Here is a 19,809-nt window from a genome sequence, read left to right on the forward strand (position 1 = left end):
GGCACTGTACTTTCCAGGGGGAACCCTGCCAAAAAGTATTCTTTTGGCAACAACACTATGATTCGCCACATGCAACGCCGGCACCCAAACAACTATGCTGCGGCAGAGGTCAGAGAACTGACCAGCAACCCTCCCCAATCTTCTCCCAGCACCTCCCAAAGTAAACCACCCACTCCATTGGGTCCAGAGACAAGGGAGATGGTCCCAAACATCCAAACCCAGTTTGGATATTTTAAAATCGTTTGTAAATTTTGCGGGACTACAATTTGCTATGGAGAGCAAAGAAGTAAACTCATCAACCGTGCTGGAGACCCCCACAACTGTAAAAAAAAAAAAAAAAATAATCCTATTTTTTTATTTTTTTTGCTCCAGTTGAGCCGTTTACAATTCTTTGTTTTTGTTTGTCCCCATAAAAATTACAAAAAAATATAAAATTGTTCATAAAAGCCAAAAAAAGTAAAAAATGTTCCAAAAAACAATAAAAAAATATAAAACAACAAAAAGAATAAAAAAAAGTTCTTTTTAGAACTACCTCCAATTTATAAAAAAAAAGCTACATTTTTTAAAAACTGTCATTCTTTTTTCCCCATGGTACGCTCCCCGGTACGCTCCGCGGTGCGCGTACCGGGCGCTCCCCCCGCGCAAATGGAACAAAAAAAATACAATAATACATAGGACATCCCGGAGGCCAAATCTTACTCTTATGGACTTTGGGCAGGTGATAGAATGTCGCTATTTGTGGATGTTCACACCTCAAATTTGCCCTATACATTATACCCTTATCTTTCCATTCACTGATTAGGGTATGGAACTTCATTATGCTTTCCAGATATTTTTCTCTTTTGACGGGGGTGTAGTGATCAAGTTTTTTTAAATGCGAGAGTGCCTCATCTTCATATTGTTGTTTTTTCAAAATTACTACATTTCAAAGGGGGAAAAGTCCATAAGAGTAAGATTTGGCCTCCGGGACGTCCTATTGTATCAGCTAAGGACAGTCTTTTGGAAAAAACCTTGATCTATATAGACAATTTCATTGCACCAGTGGTGAAAGACCTAAGCTCTTACTTAAGGGACACAAAAGACTTTTTACGAATAATACAAGGAGTAATTTGGGAAGAGGACTTAATGTTGATAACATTAGACATTACAATCCTTTATACCTCTATAAGACATGAAGACGGCCTGAAGGCCATGAAATTCTTCTTGGGACAGACGGGCCCTAAAATACAGAACACACAACCAAATGTTAATTGACCTTCCTGATTTTTGTCTAAAAAATAAAAAATTTCCTGTTTTCAGGTCAACTGTATTTACAACTCCAGGGGACCGCGATGGGCACGTGCTTCGCCCCCAGCTACGCGAATCTATTTGTGGGCTGGTGGGAGGAGCACGTGGCCTGGGCGGAGCCCAATGAGAAATGGGTGGAAAAGATAGTACTCTGGACCCGCTATATAGATCTTTTCATCGTATGGCGTGGGACACAGACTGAAGCTGAGGAATATATTGGGATGCTCAATGAAAATCAACAAAATTTAAAATTCACCAGCCATATCAGTAAGGAAGAGGTTTTTTATCTTGATCTCAGAGTGTACATACAGGATAACAAAATTCAGACAGCCCTCTATAGAAAACCAACGGCAGGAAACACTATCCTGCATGCAGGGAGTTGCCATCCACGCAGTGTGGTCAATAACATTCCGTTTGGAGAGTTTCTGCGGATTAAGCGGAACTTCTCCACAGAAGATGCATACATTGGAGCCAGGGCAGAATCCAGAAAGAGGTTTGAAGAGAGGGGCTATTGTAAAGGTGTTCTGAATGAAGCTGAGCACAGAAGTGATGCCAGATCTAGAGAGGTTTTGCTCATTGATCAAGCTAAAAATAAAGATACCAAAGTAAGAGTGATTACTAATTTCAATGACAAATACACCAGATGTTTCAAATCTTGAAGAGGAATTGGAACATATTAAAATCAGATGGTATAGTGGGAAGTTTGCTATCCGAGTATCCATTAGTCACCCATCAGTAAAGCAATTCTCTGAGAGACCACCTAGTAAATAGCCACCATGAATCAAAGAGGAGGAAAAAGGCCCCTGCTGTGGGATTTTATTCTTGCATGAAATGCAAGGCATGCAAAAACTCTCAGAAAGTGAGGGAAATTCCATAAGATGACAATTTCGAGATTGCTGAACTGCAATTCCGAATTTACTGTATACTGCCTGCTGTGTCCATGCGGCAAAAAATACGTGGGCAGCACCACTAAGCAAACTAAACTCAGAATTCTTGGACACATGAGAGCCATAAATACAAAAGACCAGAGTTATCCGGTGGCTCGCCATTATGAGACAATGCACAAAAGCAATAGCAATTTGCTGAGCTTTTTCGTGTTGGACCAGTTGATAAAAACAGAAAGAGGAGGTGACTGGTTTAGGAAATTGAGAACCCTTGAGTCCAAATATATCATAATGCTCCAAACAAAGAATCCTGTAGGGTTAAATAATGAAGAAGAGATGTGGGTGCATATTGGATAAATGAGATATTTTCCCAACAATTCAACATGGCAGTAGGGAGATATGAGTCATCGTATGTTTTGTGAAATTTTTCCCTCCCCCTCCCCTTTCCCTTCCCTTCCTTTCCCTATTACACCTTCGATTATTCTTTGAAATTGACCTGCAGCAAAACTCTATCTCCTGTCTAGAGAATTCACGAAATGTATGGAACACGAAATAGCCCATCCAGGGCATTATCATCTAACTATACGTGACAAAACAAGCATATGTATAGGCCGATTATAAGTACATCTATAATGTTGACTATATGTTGATCTGATGAAGTCGAAAAGCCCATTCAGGGCCTGATTGAGGGTGAAAATACCGATTTACGAGTATGATATAATACTTTGTATTGATAAAAATTGCATATCTGCAAAATATAATGTGATTTACGCTTCTCGAATACATGAATGATGATGTACATAGACATTGTAAGATGGCCGCCACATAACAATGAATGAAATTGATATGCCTTCTTTTATGTTGGTTTTAATCATGTGACATGGTGTCATGGCGGAACTTTATTTAAACAAAAAAATGTCTGTCAGTCAACACTGACGAAGGCGGCAACGCCAAAACGCGTTTGTTGACTTGGCATACGTGAAGAACGCTTTGAATAAATATGGCAATGGGACTACAAAGAACGACTTGAGTGTCCTTAATTGAGGAGCGGTTCTAAAGGATTTGAACTGTGTGTGTGTATGTATATATATATATATATATATATATATATATATATATATATATATATATATATATATATATATATATATATATATATATCCTGAAAGTCGTCTCACCCACAGGAATACGATCTCCAAAGAGACGACGCGGACCCAAAGTCGTGCTGCAATATTTTTTATTTTCTTTCACCTAGCACCTCCGCCATGACGCGTTTCGGTCCTGCTCGGACCTTGATCACATGACAAGTCACATGGGGAAGCTTCTTTCAATTTAAAGTGCAAGTGCCAATTAAAGTGCAATAGAAATGGACAATAGACTGCGTGTCAACCACTGCATAGTTATATCTGTAAAATACAGTAAACTAAATGTGCAAAGTGCATGACATAAATATTTGTAATAAATATTTAAAATCATCATAAATGCAATTATAAAGCCATACAATAGGAAAACTGATTAATAAAACACAATTAATTAAAATCTGTGCTTGGAATTCCTAGTCGACCAAAATCGCAATATAATAGTAAAGTACAAAGATCAGTGCACATTTGGAAATAGCAGCATCAAATACATTTGTGGTAATGACACAAAATCAATAAAGCCCTAGTGGGCAATGCAAGGATTTGTCCAAGTAAAGTGCAAGTGTAAATAATGTGTGTACCCAGACCTTGATAAAATATAATAGTGAATAAAAACTATATTAAATCTATATTTTTACAGCAAACAGCAAATTTTGAATTCATTGATGAAAATCACGTAAAGATATTCACATTTAAAAAAATCAGAATGATTTCATAAAAATGTAAAAAAAAAATCTTCGGTAGAGTTCAATCCTTTCGGACTTTTAGTGTCCATCTCCAGTATATACTTTGTCTCTAATTTTCTCCGTTTGGCATTTCTATCACCTCCTCGTCGTAGTGGGGTAATGCAATCCACTATATAGTATCTCAATTCATCTGGGTTCTTGGAATGCATAGCCTCAAAGTGCCTGGCTACAGGGTACGTATCATCACCATTTTTGATTGCTCATAGGTGCTGGAGTATCCTTTTATGGCATTGGGGTTTTGTGCTCCCCACGTATTTTAAACCACAAGGACACTCCAGCACGTATACAGCATATTCAGTGCGGCATGTATCTATTTTAGTTCGTTTGTTTTTAAAGGGGCTATGATATTCAGTTTTGTTGACCCCTTGTTTACATGCCTTGCATGTTGCGCACTTTATGAACCCTTTACTTCCCAAGATCCACAGATCACTAGTTTTTATTTCCGGACTACTGGAAACTAGAGTGTTGCTCATGGCACTAGCTCTTCTAAACGTCAAATTTAGAGAACGTGTGAGTTTCTCCCCTAAGATGGGATCATTTCTAATCAGAGGCCAATTCTTCGTGATGATTTTTCTAATTGCCAAATGTTGATTGCTATACGTTAGTATAAGCCTCAATGGTTGATCCTCACTTATGTTAGTTCTGGCTACACTTCTAGTCTCCAAAGCCTAAGATCTATCTTGTGTATTAGCTCTTTTTGTTGCTTTGTCGATCATGCGAGGACTATATCCCCTCTCAATGAATCTTGACCGACACTCCCTTTGCGCTTTCAAGCAATCTGTATCCAGGCTACAGATTCTCCTAATCTGCAGCATCTCCCCATAGGGGATGCTGCGGATTAGGTGTGCAGGATGATTACTCTCCGCATGAAGCAGTGAGTTGCCTGACGTACTTTTCCTGTGCAACCTGGTGTTGAGGAGATTATCTGAGACAAAGATTTCCACATCAACAAAAAACACAGAGGACTTGCTAATGTGGCTGGTAAAGTGCAAATTCATATTGTTGGTGTTCAGAGAGTCAATGAAGATTTCAGCTTAACTCTCTGTGCCCTTCCAGATGAATAGTAAATCTATGTATCTGAACATGTGAGCAATATGTGTATTAATGAATTGATTGTCTTCTGACATTAACACCTGCCTTTCCCACAGCCCCATGTGCAGGCAGGCGTAGCTAGGGGAAAAACATGCCCCCATAGCTACGCCTCTGATCTGCTGATATACCTGTTTGGCAAACAAAAAATAGTTATTTTCAAGGCACATTGTGATTATAGCCATTAACATTTTGTTATGTTCTAAATAACAAATTGGATGTTGCCTAAGGAAGTACTCTACTGCCTTAAGACCATCCCTATGATGTATGCTGGTATATAAGGAAGCAACGTCCATAGAAATTAGTAGCATATCATCACTCCATACCACATTCTTCAATTTACGTAGCAATTCACCAGTGTCCAATATGAATGAAGGCAATGTTCGTACAGATTCTTGGAGGAAGTAGTCAACATATTTGCTTGCATTCTCCATAATGCTACCACATGCAGATATTATTGGCCTGCCCGGAGGATGGGTCTTATGCTTGTGGATTTTGGGTATAAAATATACCACAGGCATTATCGGATTATCGTTTTTGAGAAAGCGATACTCATCTGTTGATAATAGTCCGGTACTTTTCCAGGCTATCAAGTTCAAATAAAAGTTGTCCCATGAGGCTTTCACTGTTCTCATGTCACTGTGCCTGTAACAGTCCATGTCATTTAGCTGGCTCATTGCCTCCTCCTGTATATATATATATGTGTATATAATATGTGGGGCACATATAATATAGGGTTTCCGGGGTCCGGAGCATGGGCGGGAATATTCTAATGCTTATGACTTTGATGAGGATACCCCTGAAAGAGAACTAGGATTATAGGTAAGTAACTAATCCTTATCCGCCCTTCATCATCTCCATTTATTAAATCCATGGTGTGTTGGAGATCATGCCTTTCCAGCACCTTATTGAGCTCTTTCCCTCTGAAGTGTGTTCTAAATGGGGGCCCTCTTCCAACGGACAGGAGTACCAGACACCCCGTGTATTTTTCACATTTGGGCAAAGGTGACAATTAAAATAGCCTGCGAGCACCCATTCGTACTTGCGTCCCTCTTGATCAGTCTCTCCATCCAGCCTTTTACCCAATTCTCTAAAATTTATGAGTGATGACCCTGGAATTATAGCATTATAAAAGTTCACGAATAATATGTTCTGGCCCCTCATATGTAGTTTTATCCCTTGTACAACATCAGAGTTCCAGTTCAGGTCTACCCATTTCCCTTTCAGTTTTAAATCCGCATAGATCGTCTGCCTGTCCTTAGCTCTTCCTGACTGCCCTTTCCTTGCCGGGACAAAGAGCATCTTAAATCCTTCAAGAACTAGCTGGTCTCTCTCTATTCCATTCCCATGTCTCTTGTAAACATATGACCTGGAACTTTTTTATATAGGCCACCCATTCATAATTTTTTAATTTTGCTGACCGCACCGATACGTTCCATGATAAAACTTTGCTGGTGCTTGTGCTCGGCAATGTCTGACCGCCGCGGATAGTCAAATGGCCTCCTATAGTCTGTCCTTTTGTCCTCTTTAGGACAGCTAACCATATCACTTTCCATGGGAACGGGTGTTTGTGTGCATTCTAGGGTTACTGGGAGGCCTCCACTAGAATATATGCGTGGAGCAATCGCTTCGGCGGGGGTGTCGCCGCGGCGAGAGCTCCGTTCAGGTCAATCAATGTCTTCCAGTCCCCGGCTATTTGCCAGAGGAGCAAAACGATTTTTTGTAAGAGACAAGGGCCCCTTTCCAATTACCCCACTATACGTCTGCCTGCCGACCTCTCTTCTGGAGCTTGTCCATGGGTCCCTATAAAAGAAACCCAGCGGTAACATTTGGATGAATGAGTCATTCTCCCGCCTGAGGCCACCCCGGGGATAGGCAAGGAAGTCCTGTACCAGCCCTGGTGATCTAAAATTTACGATCACTGTGTCTCCTTCAAAACACTTTCTGCTCCGGCCTATCCAGGACACCCTTCCTGCCAATAAGATTTGCCTATAGTGCCACCTGAGCCCTCTTTCCTGTTGTCTCACTTTGTTGTGGCATCATGTGCCCTTCCTTCCTAGTGGGCAGAACGCTCTCCTTCCTTCTGGTATCTTCGTTTCTACCAATCCCCGGGGGTTCTGCTTGCGCACTACCTGAATGGATACCATTCCTCTCTCTGCGGTAGGTACCCTCCCGTACCCTCACTACCTCGGGTGTCCATATCCTGAGCTGCTATGGCTCGGGGAGTGACTAATGCGGGTGGGCCCGTCCACTGTGCTGCCAATCTGGCCATATTTTCTTCGAGCGCGCAAATTTTCGTGTAGAGGGGTGCTAGTTGGTTAGTGATTAGTAATTCCAATCTTAGCCATAATGGTGAGTCCTCCTCATTGCCCAAGTCCATCCCTCCGCATGTAGAACACTGCGAGAAGCCCAGTGACTTCTGGGGTCCCATTGGGCCTATCCTCCTTTGTTGGTTCTTTCTTGCTCACATTTCTGGTAGCCTTATTTTCTCCTCCCCCTTGTTCACTCTTGGCTGAGGCTGTGGGGACATTTACGGGCATAACACCTCTACTAGACATGTGTTGATCAAAGCGCACCGTTTTAGATCGTGTTACAACCTCTGCGCGTTCCATAGGTGGCAGCACACAAAGCTCTGGTGCTTCAGCCCTCTCCGCCCCCTCTACCCCCACTCCTTCCCCCCCTTGATGATGACGTAGATGCCAACATGGATTGGCCCGATTCTCCCTCCTCCCTCCATTTATTACAATTACAGATGTAATTTCCTTGGTAGATGACATAATTACTCCTGCCTCAGCACAGGCTTTTTTTCTCTGCCGGTCTGTGGAAGTAATGGCAATGTCTACATTTTTCGGGTTAACAGCCTTCGGAGTCTCTGTCTTGGCTAAACCCCCCCCCCCCCCCCTGGACAGTCTTTTCTGGGCTATGTTGGAGTCCAAGGAAAGTCTTCTTTTGGCAGAACAAATTTCTTGATCCAAGGCTGATTCTGCCTTATAAAGAAAGCATCCAGTGTCCCTTTTAGGCTCCCTCTCACATTGTCTGGTTTGATTCTCTCTTTAGTCATCGCGATTCGGGGACCAAAATCCCAGCAGGGTCGGCCTTAAACTGCACAGTAATAGTTAGCCAGGTCAACAACCCTCAGGATGTATAAGATCAGCAGCAAAGTACTATTCTGCCTTCTATAGCCGTGTGTAGTCACCAAAGCGGAGTAATCGGATATGTAGGCGGCGATGTTAGATCCCTGGCCCAGCCCTGCCTCCTCCTGGCTTTGACAGGCTTAGACGGACCCACCCTTGGCCCGGGCTTCGTCTCCGCGGCTGGGGGAGAGGCTGCGCTATAAGCGCGTTGACCCCGCCTCCCCCTCACTCGCAGCAGCTGGTCAGAGCAGTGGTGCGATCTGGGGACTGTAGTTCCCCCATAGTGTGCAGGCAGTGTATCAAGCGTGGCCCTACCCCTGGCCCTACTTCGTCCCACCAGGGATTCCCCTGTCAGTGCAGCGTTGGCTCCGTGGACAGCAGATAATCAAGGCAAACAACAAAGCAGCAAAATTCCCGCAAAAAAAAATGCAGCCTTCAGTGCACTTTAAAGTTATTTAAAAGGTTATTTTTGGAGTGTAGCACCTTCTCCTTCCTTTTTATTTTGTTTCCCCTTTTTATCTCCAAAGCTTTACTGTGTATGCCCCCAAAAAAATGTTGAGCCTTTCAAAGTCCTTTACCTGGGCGTTTACCTATTTAGGTTCAAAAGGAGCAGTATATCAAACTTAATAACTTTCTCCCCACTCATCTTGCTGAAGGAAATCCTCACCAATTGCCGGCAGGCGCCCGCTTTGTACTCACGTTAATGTCTCATATTTTCTTTAAAACATTGCTTTCTTAGCATTCCACTAAGCGACCCGGTTCATGTGATCCAGTCCTGCAGCAGTGAAGCCCCCGAACCCCCTAAACAAGACCGCATACAGCACAGTCGAAGAAGTCACCGGGAGCAGAGGGGGCCAGCTGGAGAAACCAGCAGATTAGGCAGAAAAGGCGGACTTCCATGCTTGCTGCATCCACCGAATCCACGAGGCCATCACAAAACGAAAACTCCTCTGTTCTCCCCTTCAGTTTAATCCGTTCGATATATTTGGCGGCAAGTTTTCCCACTCTCTCCTTCCCCACTACAACCTATACTTTGGTCTTGCCAGAGACCATGCATGCGCTGTCTCTTTCAAGACATTTTGTTTACTTACATGGGGCTTAACGAAAGTCCATTGCTTACTATTTGTGGCTTCATTATCACTCATTTCCTTGCTTTGATCATCATGTCACATGTCACAGGGATAGACGTCCTTCCAGAACCAAAATGTTGCTTGCTTAATATTTGGGAGCCAACAGACCTCAATCATTCGGATTAGGACTGGGTAACAATTTGTCTGGCTCTGGCAAAAAGGAATATAGCTCTTAACTGGGGATCCAGGCGGACCCGGACCCTGACCCTGCAGCAATGGTGCAGAGATATGGACACATCAATGGTGACCGAAAAAGCTGTGCACGTACATAGGGGATGCCCCCAGAAGTGCGCCCACATTTGGGGGAGATGGAACACATACTGCGGCAATATATGTGAGCCCCCGCAAGAAGACATAATCTCTGATGTTAGTAAATAAGCTAATGAGCCAGAGGGGGGGGGGGACTATGTACTTAGCATATAGTCCATTTAATAGATATGCCTTGTTTTTCTGTTGCACTGCAAACGACACAGAACAGCTCAAGAAATGTTATACCTGAACACATGTATGTAACTAAATGCTCCTGAAATGTGATTCTATGACTAGCACCGATTGTTATTTGTTACAAAATAAAAACACATTTATAAAAAAAAAAATGGATGAATAAATATATATTATAATTTATTGTTGGGTTGTGTTTGCTGAAAAGGTGGTGGTGTCATTTGTTCCTGGAATGATTTTTTTTTTCTTTTTTCAGGATACTCTCATACTTGTAAAACCGACAACTGCCACTCTTGGCCAGTGCTGGCACTGTCCTAGCACTTCAGTTTTCTAACTCTCAGGCATGTTGCACAGCAGTCGCGCTTCTGTACAACATGGCTAATAGACAATGACAAAGCAAATATCCCTTGCATAGGCGAGACCTTTTGGCTTAGCCAATGCTGGTTGCATTTGTATTTCTAAAGAAAGTCTCATTTCTGCATGAGGTCTTTTATGAAACTTATGAAAATAAATAGTTTCTACCCCAGGGTAGATGTTACCATAGAATCATGAAATACCATTTTCCTGTGCCCGATGACACAGAATCTTACCTTAAAACTTGTATCTACTCCTGCATCAATTCTGACACTGACATCCTTAAACCTTTATGCTTTCTTCTAGTGCTTTTTGTTCTGCTGTGGCCCCTTGCTGTATACCACAGATTATGGCAACAGATTTACTTGAAGATGGAGCCAGCCATGCAGCGGCTGGACTTCAGTGTACGAGGTTACATGGCGACAAAGCAGAAGGAGCGAGAAAGTACGTATGCAACATTAATATGTAGTATACAAAATGTAAGTTAATAGCTATAGGGTACAAAATAAACATTTGTGTTTAGAGAAGTATCACATTTCAGTTTTTCTTCTATGTAATTTGGAGGCATGTTTTAATGTTTTATGGTTCAGGCCTCATGTTTTTCCAAAGTTAAATGCTTTAGCCATAATCTTATTATGTAGTATTAGTGGTGTGCGTCAATGCTTCATCGTAGTCTCTTTTTATATAGAGAGTATGGGGTGTACACATGAGTAAATCTACAGCCTTCGTTCGTCGTTTCAAGTAGAGTCCTATTATAATCATTACCATGTAGTGGGCTTTGCATCCATAAAAACTGTATGACATGGAAATGGCTGCCCAATTCCCAGTAAATTTATTTCACCTTCAACGACGATATCCTAAGTGTTTTCTTTTTTTGATAGTTTCAGTAGGCTGTGAATAAGACTTCTGTTACATTAATGACCTTAGAGTGGTCAGACTGAACTTTTAATTATTAAGTACAGTTTGTGAAGTGCTCACTTTGTGTGAAAATACCACATTTTAGAGAAATCAGAAATACAGCTTTTTTTCTGCTAGCATTTTTGGAAGATTTATTCAGTGTCCTACCTTGTGGCTGCCATCTCGCTCCTTCACTGCCAGTTTACCATTGTTTCCCCTATACTCACACGCCCATCCCAGAGACTGTCCTAGTCCAATGAGTTGTGTTCATGTTACAAGCGCTGGAAGTTTTGGAATGCTGCTAAAAGTCTTCTGAGCACTTTGTGCTTAGTCTGATATGTTAAGTGTAGGAAATTCACCTTCTTTGCATGATCTCACTGAATTTTTCACATCTTGCTGGACTCAATATTTTTACTGGTTTTAGAACTCTGTGCATTTCACCCCAGCTAACCAGTAGTCAAGTGCCCTTGCTCTGCCTCTGAATATGGTTCAATTGGCATATTACTAAATGGTATATTTAACTTGCCTATTAGTCCTTAGTATGTGGAACAAGATGTGCCCAGGGCAGGAAAGTTGAATGCAATTTACTGGACAGAATCACCTATTGGTTATCTACTACAGTGGCAGTGCAAACATTGCTTCAGGCTGTCCCTGTGTAGCCTGACAGTAGAAGTGTCCGAACTGCAATTCAACCTGTCAAAATACACCATTGTTACTGGTCGAATCCTCCTTTTGAAGATATTTATAAGTAACCCAGTATAAGCCTTGTATTCCAAAAGGCAGGTGCATAGCATTTCAACTGGGACATGTAGGGGTGCCCGAGACCCAAGAATCAAGCTGGCGACTTGTGAGCTAAGCTCTGCTGACTTTCGCCCCAAAAAAAAATCGACGCACAAGTCCACAGTTCACCGAAGACTCTGGTGTGAGGAGCCTGTGGGACCTGATGATCCTAGTTGGGCAATCGCAAAGAGATCTAGCCGCTATTCGCTGAAGCGGCTCCTGCAGGCTTACGGTGTCGGCGTGGACCTTTGGTCCTGGTGGAGCTGAGGCGCTGGGCCTGCACATGGAAACTGTTGTTGGACGGCTGGCCCTGAGATGCCTACACTATGCTTGTAGCTGCTGACGAACCTCCTAGAGGAACTGGTATTGGGGTCGTTGGCATGCACTGGTACAACCTCCACTCCTGCGACTCACCGCAGGGTGTGGCTGCAGCACATGCGGACCTGTGAGGCCCCAGAGCAAGAGGGCCAGGCCTGGTTGCCGCAATCGGCCTGGCGGCCCAAGGGCTGCAAGGGCCTCCTTAAGGGGATCACTTGCTTGGGGCCTATGGGGGCGGTGTCTCCCCGCAGGTCAAGACCTCACCTGGTGGACGAAAGGAACTATTTGCACACTTGCACTTGTCTTCATGGGGAAGCAGACGGTAACTGAGATGGAGCATGTGGGCTAATAGATGATCTGGCCCCCTCCACCTAGCCAAAGCCATAAAGAGATTGCAACTGACTGTGACCCGCTTCTGTAGGTGAGAGGTCGTTTTTGCTTACTGTGCTCCCATATTTCTGTGATTGTGTCCCTGTGGATTTCACATCGAGAGCCAGAAGGATAGTTTGTGGCCTAATACACCACATTAACTTCCTTCTCACCGGCCGCCACTTCTCCCTTCCACTAGCCGTTACCCCAAGCCCAGTAAAGCGTTTCATTTTCCTCACCTACTGGCACTGGGCACACTGTTTGTCAAGTGGCCCTGCGATCTCACCGGGGCCCCAGTATCTGCATGCTATACTTATAAGTGCCAGTCTTGGAGGGGGAGTCTCTGTACTGCGATCTGCTACCACTAAAGACTATACCGATATGGGCAAGGCAGATCATAAGTAAGGATCCCAGCTTTCTATTTTTACAGATTTTTACAAATCAATACAGATCATAAGCAACCTACGTTGCAGTTTGATAAAATACCGGGAGCTCAATCTGTCGTGGGGGGACACAGTCCCAGTCGTTTACTGTGGGGATATGTCTGCACTGTTAAATGACATGAGAATGAGTCTCCACACCATTGACCGCAAAATTGATACCCTGACAAGCAGAATGTACCGGTTTCAGGCGCCCATTTACAAACAGAATCATAGGCTTACTTGGGTTGAGTCTAGAGTGTCTGATGTGGAGGACTCACAGCAGCTAGCAGATTCCTGAATGGTCTCGCTCGACTGACCTGGGAGCTACAGACGGCAAGACAAAGAACAAGGACCTGGATGGGAGCTCCCTTCAAAATAATATTTGCATCTTTAGGGTAGCAGCGACATCCAACATCACCAACTTGGAACTCTTTGTTGAACAACTCCTGATGATGCTGTTTAGCCACAAGTCCTTCTCTGTAGACTTATTGTGGAGAGTGCTCATTGCTCACTGACCCCTAGTCTTTGTTGGGGTCAGAGTCCTATCCCCATTATAGCGAGACTCTTAAGTTATAGGGACAGAGACCAGGTTCTCTGCCTAAACAAGATCTCCCCATAGCTTTTATCTGGATTTCATCCTGGTAGTTACATGCAAGAGCAATTGCGTACTCCATTCTCTTCCCAGCTCACCTTCGGGTAGAAAACCAAGGGCTGAAATATTTTTTTATTTTTGCACAGCTAGGGAATTCTTCTCCCATCTTAAACAGGGCGGCACCACAAGCTCTGTGACTAACAGCTCTTCCTCTTCCAGACATGGACGATCACGAGGTGACTTGCATCTTAGCGATAATGACTGATAATCACTGCTTAGGTTGGTGTAAACTGTTAATTACTAAGCATATTCTCTGTGTGCTCTTTTTTTCTCAGAATGATCTTGGTCCCACCCCTGTCTCTTGGAGTGTATACCATCTGGGCACCTTGTACTTCTGTTTCAGTTTTCATCTCAGTTTGTGTGTCACTTTAGTGTTTGGCTAGGCAACTAAATCCTACAGTCGTGGGGTTTCCGCCCACCCCCAGGGTCCATATATGCTCCATGGTGCCCCCCATTGCGTGAATCTCATTCTCTATATCGTTGATTGATGCCATAGAGGGTTTTTTCTGTAATGCTCTGTTTTAGGTTATTTACTAATGTATGTGGTTGGCATGAATGGTGGGAGGAAGAGTGCCTTTGGGATGCTACAGGCTGTCAAGGACTCTCAACCCCCACTTTTGCATCCAAGCGGGGACCCAATCGATATTTTCGTCCTATTCCACCTAATTACTGGCGATGGTCACGCTTATTAATAAGTCCCAGGGGTTCACACACTGAGCATTTGATGGATTCGGCTGGCAGATCGGTGGTTGTGGCAAAAACTTGGCAGGCAACCGCTCTTACTGGTTAATGTATATGGACCAAATCTTGACAACCCAGTGTTATTTTATGAAATAACGGGTACATGCACCAAATTTATGGATTGGCCTATTATATAAGATAGGAATTTAATTGCGGTACTGAATTTGGGTATGGATAAACTATCTGCTTAAAGTAGGCACCCCACAAATGGCCTTACACCATAGAATTTGATTAGGACTTGATGCATTGCGGACCCTCTCATTCTATTTTTCCATCCATGATATGTCCTCCTGTATAGACCTATGGCTGCTGAGTAAAATCTTTTTACCCAAAATGCAGGATGTTTACATCTTGCCCAGAACAGCATCTGGTCACTGCCCAGTCCTGCTGACCCCACACCACCACCCCACTTTCTTTCCTGGCGACTGAAGGGTTACGAGCTTCATGGCCCAGTCTTCAGCTCCGAGGTTAAAGCAATTCTGGTGTACTTTTACCTCATTGAGCACTCTGTATCTACTGCTGAAACGTCATGGGAAGCTTTTAAGGCCTGCGTTCATGGAGACAGTCTCTCCAAGGCAGCGGGTGGCCTCAAGTCCACATGGAGCACTATTGACCATCTAGATCGGGAACTTAAACACTTAAAAAATGAGTACGCCCACTCGCGACAGAAATCCACCCTGGCGAGGTCCCAGAGACTGTTGGTGTTTTGCAAAGAGCTGGACCAGGAAAAACTTTATTTAGGGAAGCATGCATTCACACTTTAGTTCAGCAAAGGGGACAAGCCTAAATCCACCTCAGGTAGTTCTCATTCCCCATGTAGAAGTACATAGTGGTGCTGTCTCTTCAGCAATAGCAGACAGTACTATTCAGAGCTATATGCAACACATTACCACTGTCACCCAGCAGATATTGCGGCAATTTAATAAATCAATCAAGGATTTGTGAAGCGCACTACTCACGTGAGGGTATCACGGGGCTGGGAAAGAGGAGTGGATTTGGCGCAGCTATGTCTCATCCAAAGAGCCAGGTCTTAAGACATTTCCTATGTTTGCAATGTGTGGGATCGTCTTATGCTGAGAGGGAGTTCATTTCAGGTCTTTGCTGCGGTGTAGGAGAAGGATTGTGTCCCCCACCCCCCACTCTGGGTCTGCAGCAGCAAGTTATTTCAGCCAGGGCCAGAAAAGTAGATTGGAGGCTTCTTTGGGGGTGTAGAAGGAGATTATTTTGTTGCGATAATGGGGTCTGATGTTGTGGAGGGATTTGTAAGCATGGGTGAGGAGCTTGAAAGTCACACTTTTTTACTGGGAGCCAGTGAAGTTCTCATAGGTGTTGGGTGACGTGGTGTTGTCGTGTGGTTCCGAGGACCAGTCTAGCTGCGGCGTTTTGGATAGTCTGGAGTTTGACGAGTAGATATTTGTTTATTTCGGTGTAGGGGTCGTTCCCGTAGTCCAGTCTGCTGGTTATGAGTGTGTGGGTGACTATCTTTCTGGATTTGGGAGGAACAATTTGAAGGTCTTGCAGAGGATGCGAAGGGCATAGGTGAAGGGTGGGGTGAGAGACCTATTAAACTCCCCATTAACAATAGACGATATTAAGGCCACAATTAAGGACTTCACGAGCAGTAAGGCCCCTGGAGCAGATAGTCTACCTTTAGAGTTTTATAAGGAAGTTGCTACTATTTTAGCCCTAGGTTATCCCCAGGCACTGGAAAAGGCAATCTTACCCCCTATAATGATGGAAGCCATAATAATTGTTCTTCTCAAACACAGCAAGGACCCGAAGAAGAACAATCTGATGAGGATGAGAGGTTTCGCGCAGCTAGGAGTCCATTCTGAGCTGCTTATAAAGTATCAAGATGAGGTACAAGAAAAAGAACAGTTCCTTGAGCCTACAAGTTGGGCTGCTACCTCGGTGCCTACGGCACAGATGCCGTTAGATCTCCTCAACAACTTACAATATATGTTGAACGATTACTATTGCCAGTTTCCACCATCTGAATCGGGTGAATCACACTTTTCGACACCTATTCCTCCAGGCTCTACGGCAGCATATAGACCTCCAAGGCAATCTTCTCCGTTGCCAGCATCAGAAATGCGATCTACAGTTACTCCTTCACTAATGCCATCCCATCCTACGCAGGAGGATGTCACTTCTGAGGAAGACAGGGAAGAAGGAGAAACGGATGAGAAGTCTGTACTGTCGGAGTGGGACGAATATCAAACAAAGACCCCGTCTCCGACTGGTCTACCCACTGCGGACTCTCCACCCGTAGATATCGGAGGATTCCATCTCATAATGGAAAGAACAACAAAAAGATTTCTAATCTCTATGGAAACAAAACAGGAGGACTATTTCCTGTATGATTTTAAAGATCAACAGAAACAAGTTAAGACAATTCCAGTAATTGATTTCATTTGGAAAGAGGGCCTAAAGATGATGTCAACACTGAATTCTCTCCCTGCAGTGTTGCCCCGCGTAGATAAATATAAGGCACCCCTCACAAGGCACCCCTCACTTCGCCAGCTTGCCTTTTTGGACAGTCAAAAACGGAATCAGTCGTCACCCAAGCGGCTCAGAGACGAGCCAGGAATTCATCTTCGCAGGTAACCGCTCCACCAGACAGGGACGGCAGACGTCTGGACTCCCTTGGCAAAAAGGTTTCGACTAGCTGCAACTACCGTCCGTGCTGCAAACTCCCTAGCGATATTAGGGAGATGCGATTAGCAGATGTGGTAGGATAAATTGCCATATATTGAAAAGCTTCCGGAACCTGACAGATCTGAAGCCAAGAAAATATTGCAGGAAGGGGAGTGTACCTCTGCAGAGATGATTGATGCAGCAGTAGATGTGGCAGCTACTGGTTTCATGCAATTGGCGGGTGCAGCAGTGCTGAGAAGCAGGGGCGGCTGGTGACATTTGAAAGTGGTAGGGCGTAAAATGATTGGCATACTGTGCCGTGAGCCCGAAGCACCATAAGAGAAAATTTTGAAAAAAGAGAAGAAAAATGGTGCACTTTCAAGCAAATTTGAGAAAGCAGGAAGGTTAATAAAGCGATTGCCAGCAGACCGTCACTAACTCACTACACGCACCAGCACTAGGTCTAGTGTGACTGTGTGCGCCGGTGACGTGGGCTGTGCTGCGCCTGGGGCGTCACCACACACACAGCCATGGCCAATCGCTACTGCATGGCTTCACTGAAGTCACACAGTGATTGACCATAAATCTGTAATGACAGGTACACAGGTATTACTGCACAGTAATTACCAAAGTATGTAGAATGGTAATATTTAAAGACTGTAGAAGTGGGTGCCTTAATTCCTCCATCTCTCGCTTCATTCTCTGCTCAACCTGCCCTTCTTTCTGTACTTGGCCTTTCCATCCTACCTTCTCTCTTCCTTCCTCCTTTCCTCTCCCATCCCCTACCCCTCTTCTCCTCTCCTCATCTGCCGGTCACCCTCATCAGCCCAGCCCGCCCCTCCTCTCCTTAGCTCCACTTCATTCATGTACTCTCCTCCCCTCCTCTACCCCTCCCACTACCCTCCTCTCCTCCCCTCAGTTCTTCTCTCTCTACTCTTCTCTCCTTCTCCTCCCTCCCTCCCATCTTGTCAACTCCCCTCCTCAGCTCCCCTCTCCTTCTCTTCCCTTCCTTTCTTCCCGTTTCCAGAAGGGGCACTGGCACTCGTCTCGCAGGCCTCATAGTCAGTTTTCCAGACCTCCTCCTAATGTTCCGTTTCGCGCTGACACGCGTTTTATCATAAGAGGTGCGAGCCGGCAATTAGTCTGCGCGAGTGTTGTAATGAAGGACAACATAAATAGAATAACTCAAGTGTGAAGTTTATTGCAAGATAGAAAATTAAGAATATAAACATTAATTAAGATAATAGAGTGTGGAGGCAGCACCGCCCCCGGTCAGGGAAGGGAGATCCTTCAACATGAGGGCCCTGGGGAGCCAGGCCCTCAAGCCTAATGATGATGATTGATGCAGGCGCGGACGACACCCCCCCAGAAAATTAAGACTATTTTCTACGGTACACATCCTATGATCCATCAGCGCTGGCCCCTGTCCTTCCTCGCACCCCGACGAAACCAAGGCTCGCACTCTTTCTCTTCCTCATTCCGGGCGCGAGGGCGAGAGGCTTCTCTGCAGCTGGGTGGGCCCTGGTTTCGAAACATTATTTTGCGAATTCTACAACCGGCGGTGAGTCCCAAAGTGTGAAGATCACAGAGCAGAGATTTCACCAGGGAGGCACTGGATAATGGCGCGAGCCCTACAGGCCAGCCGCGTACCACTACCCGAGTGATAAATAAAATGTTGCACACCAACATACCTGACACACATGACCAGAAGAAACAGCAGGCAGCGCAGGTGAGGTGGTCACAGTGACGACGTGACGAAGCCAGCCAGCATTCAGACTCAGCAGACAGTCACTAAACTCACTACACGCACCAGCACAAGGTCTAGCATGACTGTGTGCACCGGTGATGTGAGCTGCACTGCGCCTGGGACGTCACCACACACACACAGGCAGCTATGGCCAATCGCTACTGCATGGCTTCACTGAAGTCACACAGTGATTGGCCACACTGTGTAGTGCATGCTACCACCCGTGGCTCCCAATAATGGAGGTGCGCGGAGGACCAGCTAATCCTGGTGCTGCATGCAGCGCCAGGATTGGCTCGGGGGGCACAGTTAGTATTCACCCTGATCGCCCATTTAGACCCGGGGGCTGCCGCGTCCCTGGCGGCATGAAGCAGCACCCTTGGGTCCCTTGTAAAGGTGGAAGCCTGTGCGCCGCGCATGCTCGGGCTGGGTATATAGCCCTGTGCCACTCAAACAAGCTGCTGAAGCCCAGCCGGTGTCGCCCCACCCCCAGGCTTCAGCAGTGTGACGCGTGAGGTGAGGAAGGAGTCGAGGACGGAAGGTCAAGGTAAGGAGCATTGGCAAATACAATTGCATTTTGCCTGCTTAGCGTGCGTGCGTCCATGTGGCTTAGTGGGGCTACGCTCCAATGGACGCACCGCGCCTGCTGAGAAGGCAAGGTTGGCTGAAATAAACATCCTTCCGCCAAGAGGTTCAAGCTAAGATCATAGACATGCCTTATGACAGAGAGTTTCTCTTTGGCCAGCATGTAGATGAAGCCTTGGAGACCATAAAGAAGGACACAGACGGCAAGGTCGCTGGGGGGTCTGCAAATTCGTAAATAGTCCTTTGGTGGTGCCAAAGGGCTTGGCAACTTTTCCAACAGAGGAGGATACTCTCAACAATGTTCGTATCAAACCACTCAAGGTAATCAAAGGTACGAGCCGTACAAACAATATACGTACGGTCAGCAAGGAAACAATTATTCTCAAGCAAGAAGGAAGTCTTCTTATCGGGGACGAGAGTCCTCCAAGAACAAATGAGACGTACAACCTGCCACCATCTC

General features: G+C 44.9%; 1 protein-coding gene across 1 annotated transcript in view; it reads left to right on the plus strand.

The window, feature by feature from the left end:
• RETREG3 (reticulophagy regulator family member 3) overlaps positions 1-19,809 on the plus strand; it is a 318,375-nt gene that overhangs the window by 140,373 nt on the left and 158,193 nt on the right. Inside the window, exon 6 of the mRNA XM_086924101.1 lies at positions 10,511-10,648. Coding sequence (XP_086780227.1) covers positions 10,511-10,648 — 138 coding nt within the window. The remainder of the gene's footprint in view (positions 1-10,510; positions 10,649-19,809) is intronic.

This window comes from Lissotriton vulgaris, chromosome 5 (assembly GCF_964263255.1).
Source record: "Lissotriton vulgaris chromosome 5, aLisVul1.2, whole genome shotgun sequence".
Classification (NCBI taxonomy): domain Eukaryota; kingdom Metazoa; phylum Chordata; class Amphibia; order Caudata; family Salamandridae; genus Lissotriton; species Lissotriton vulgaris.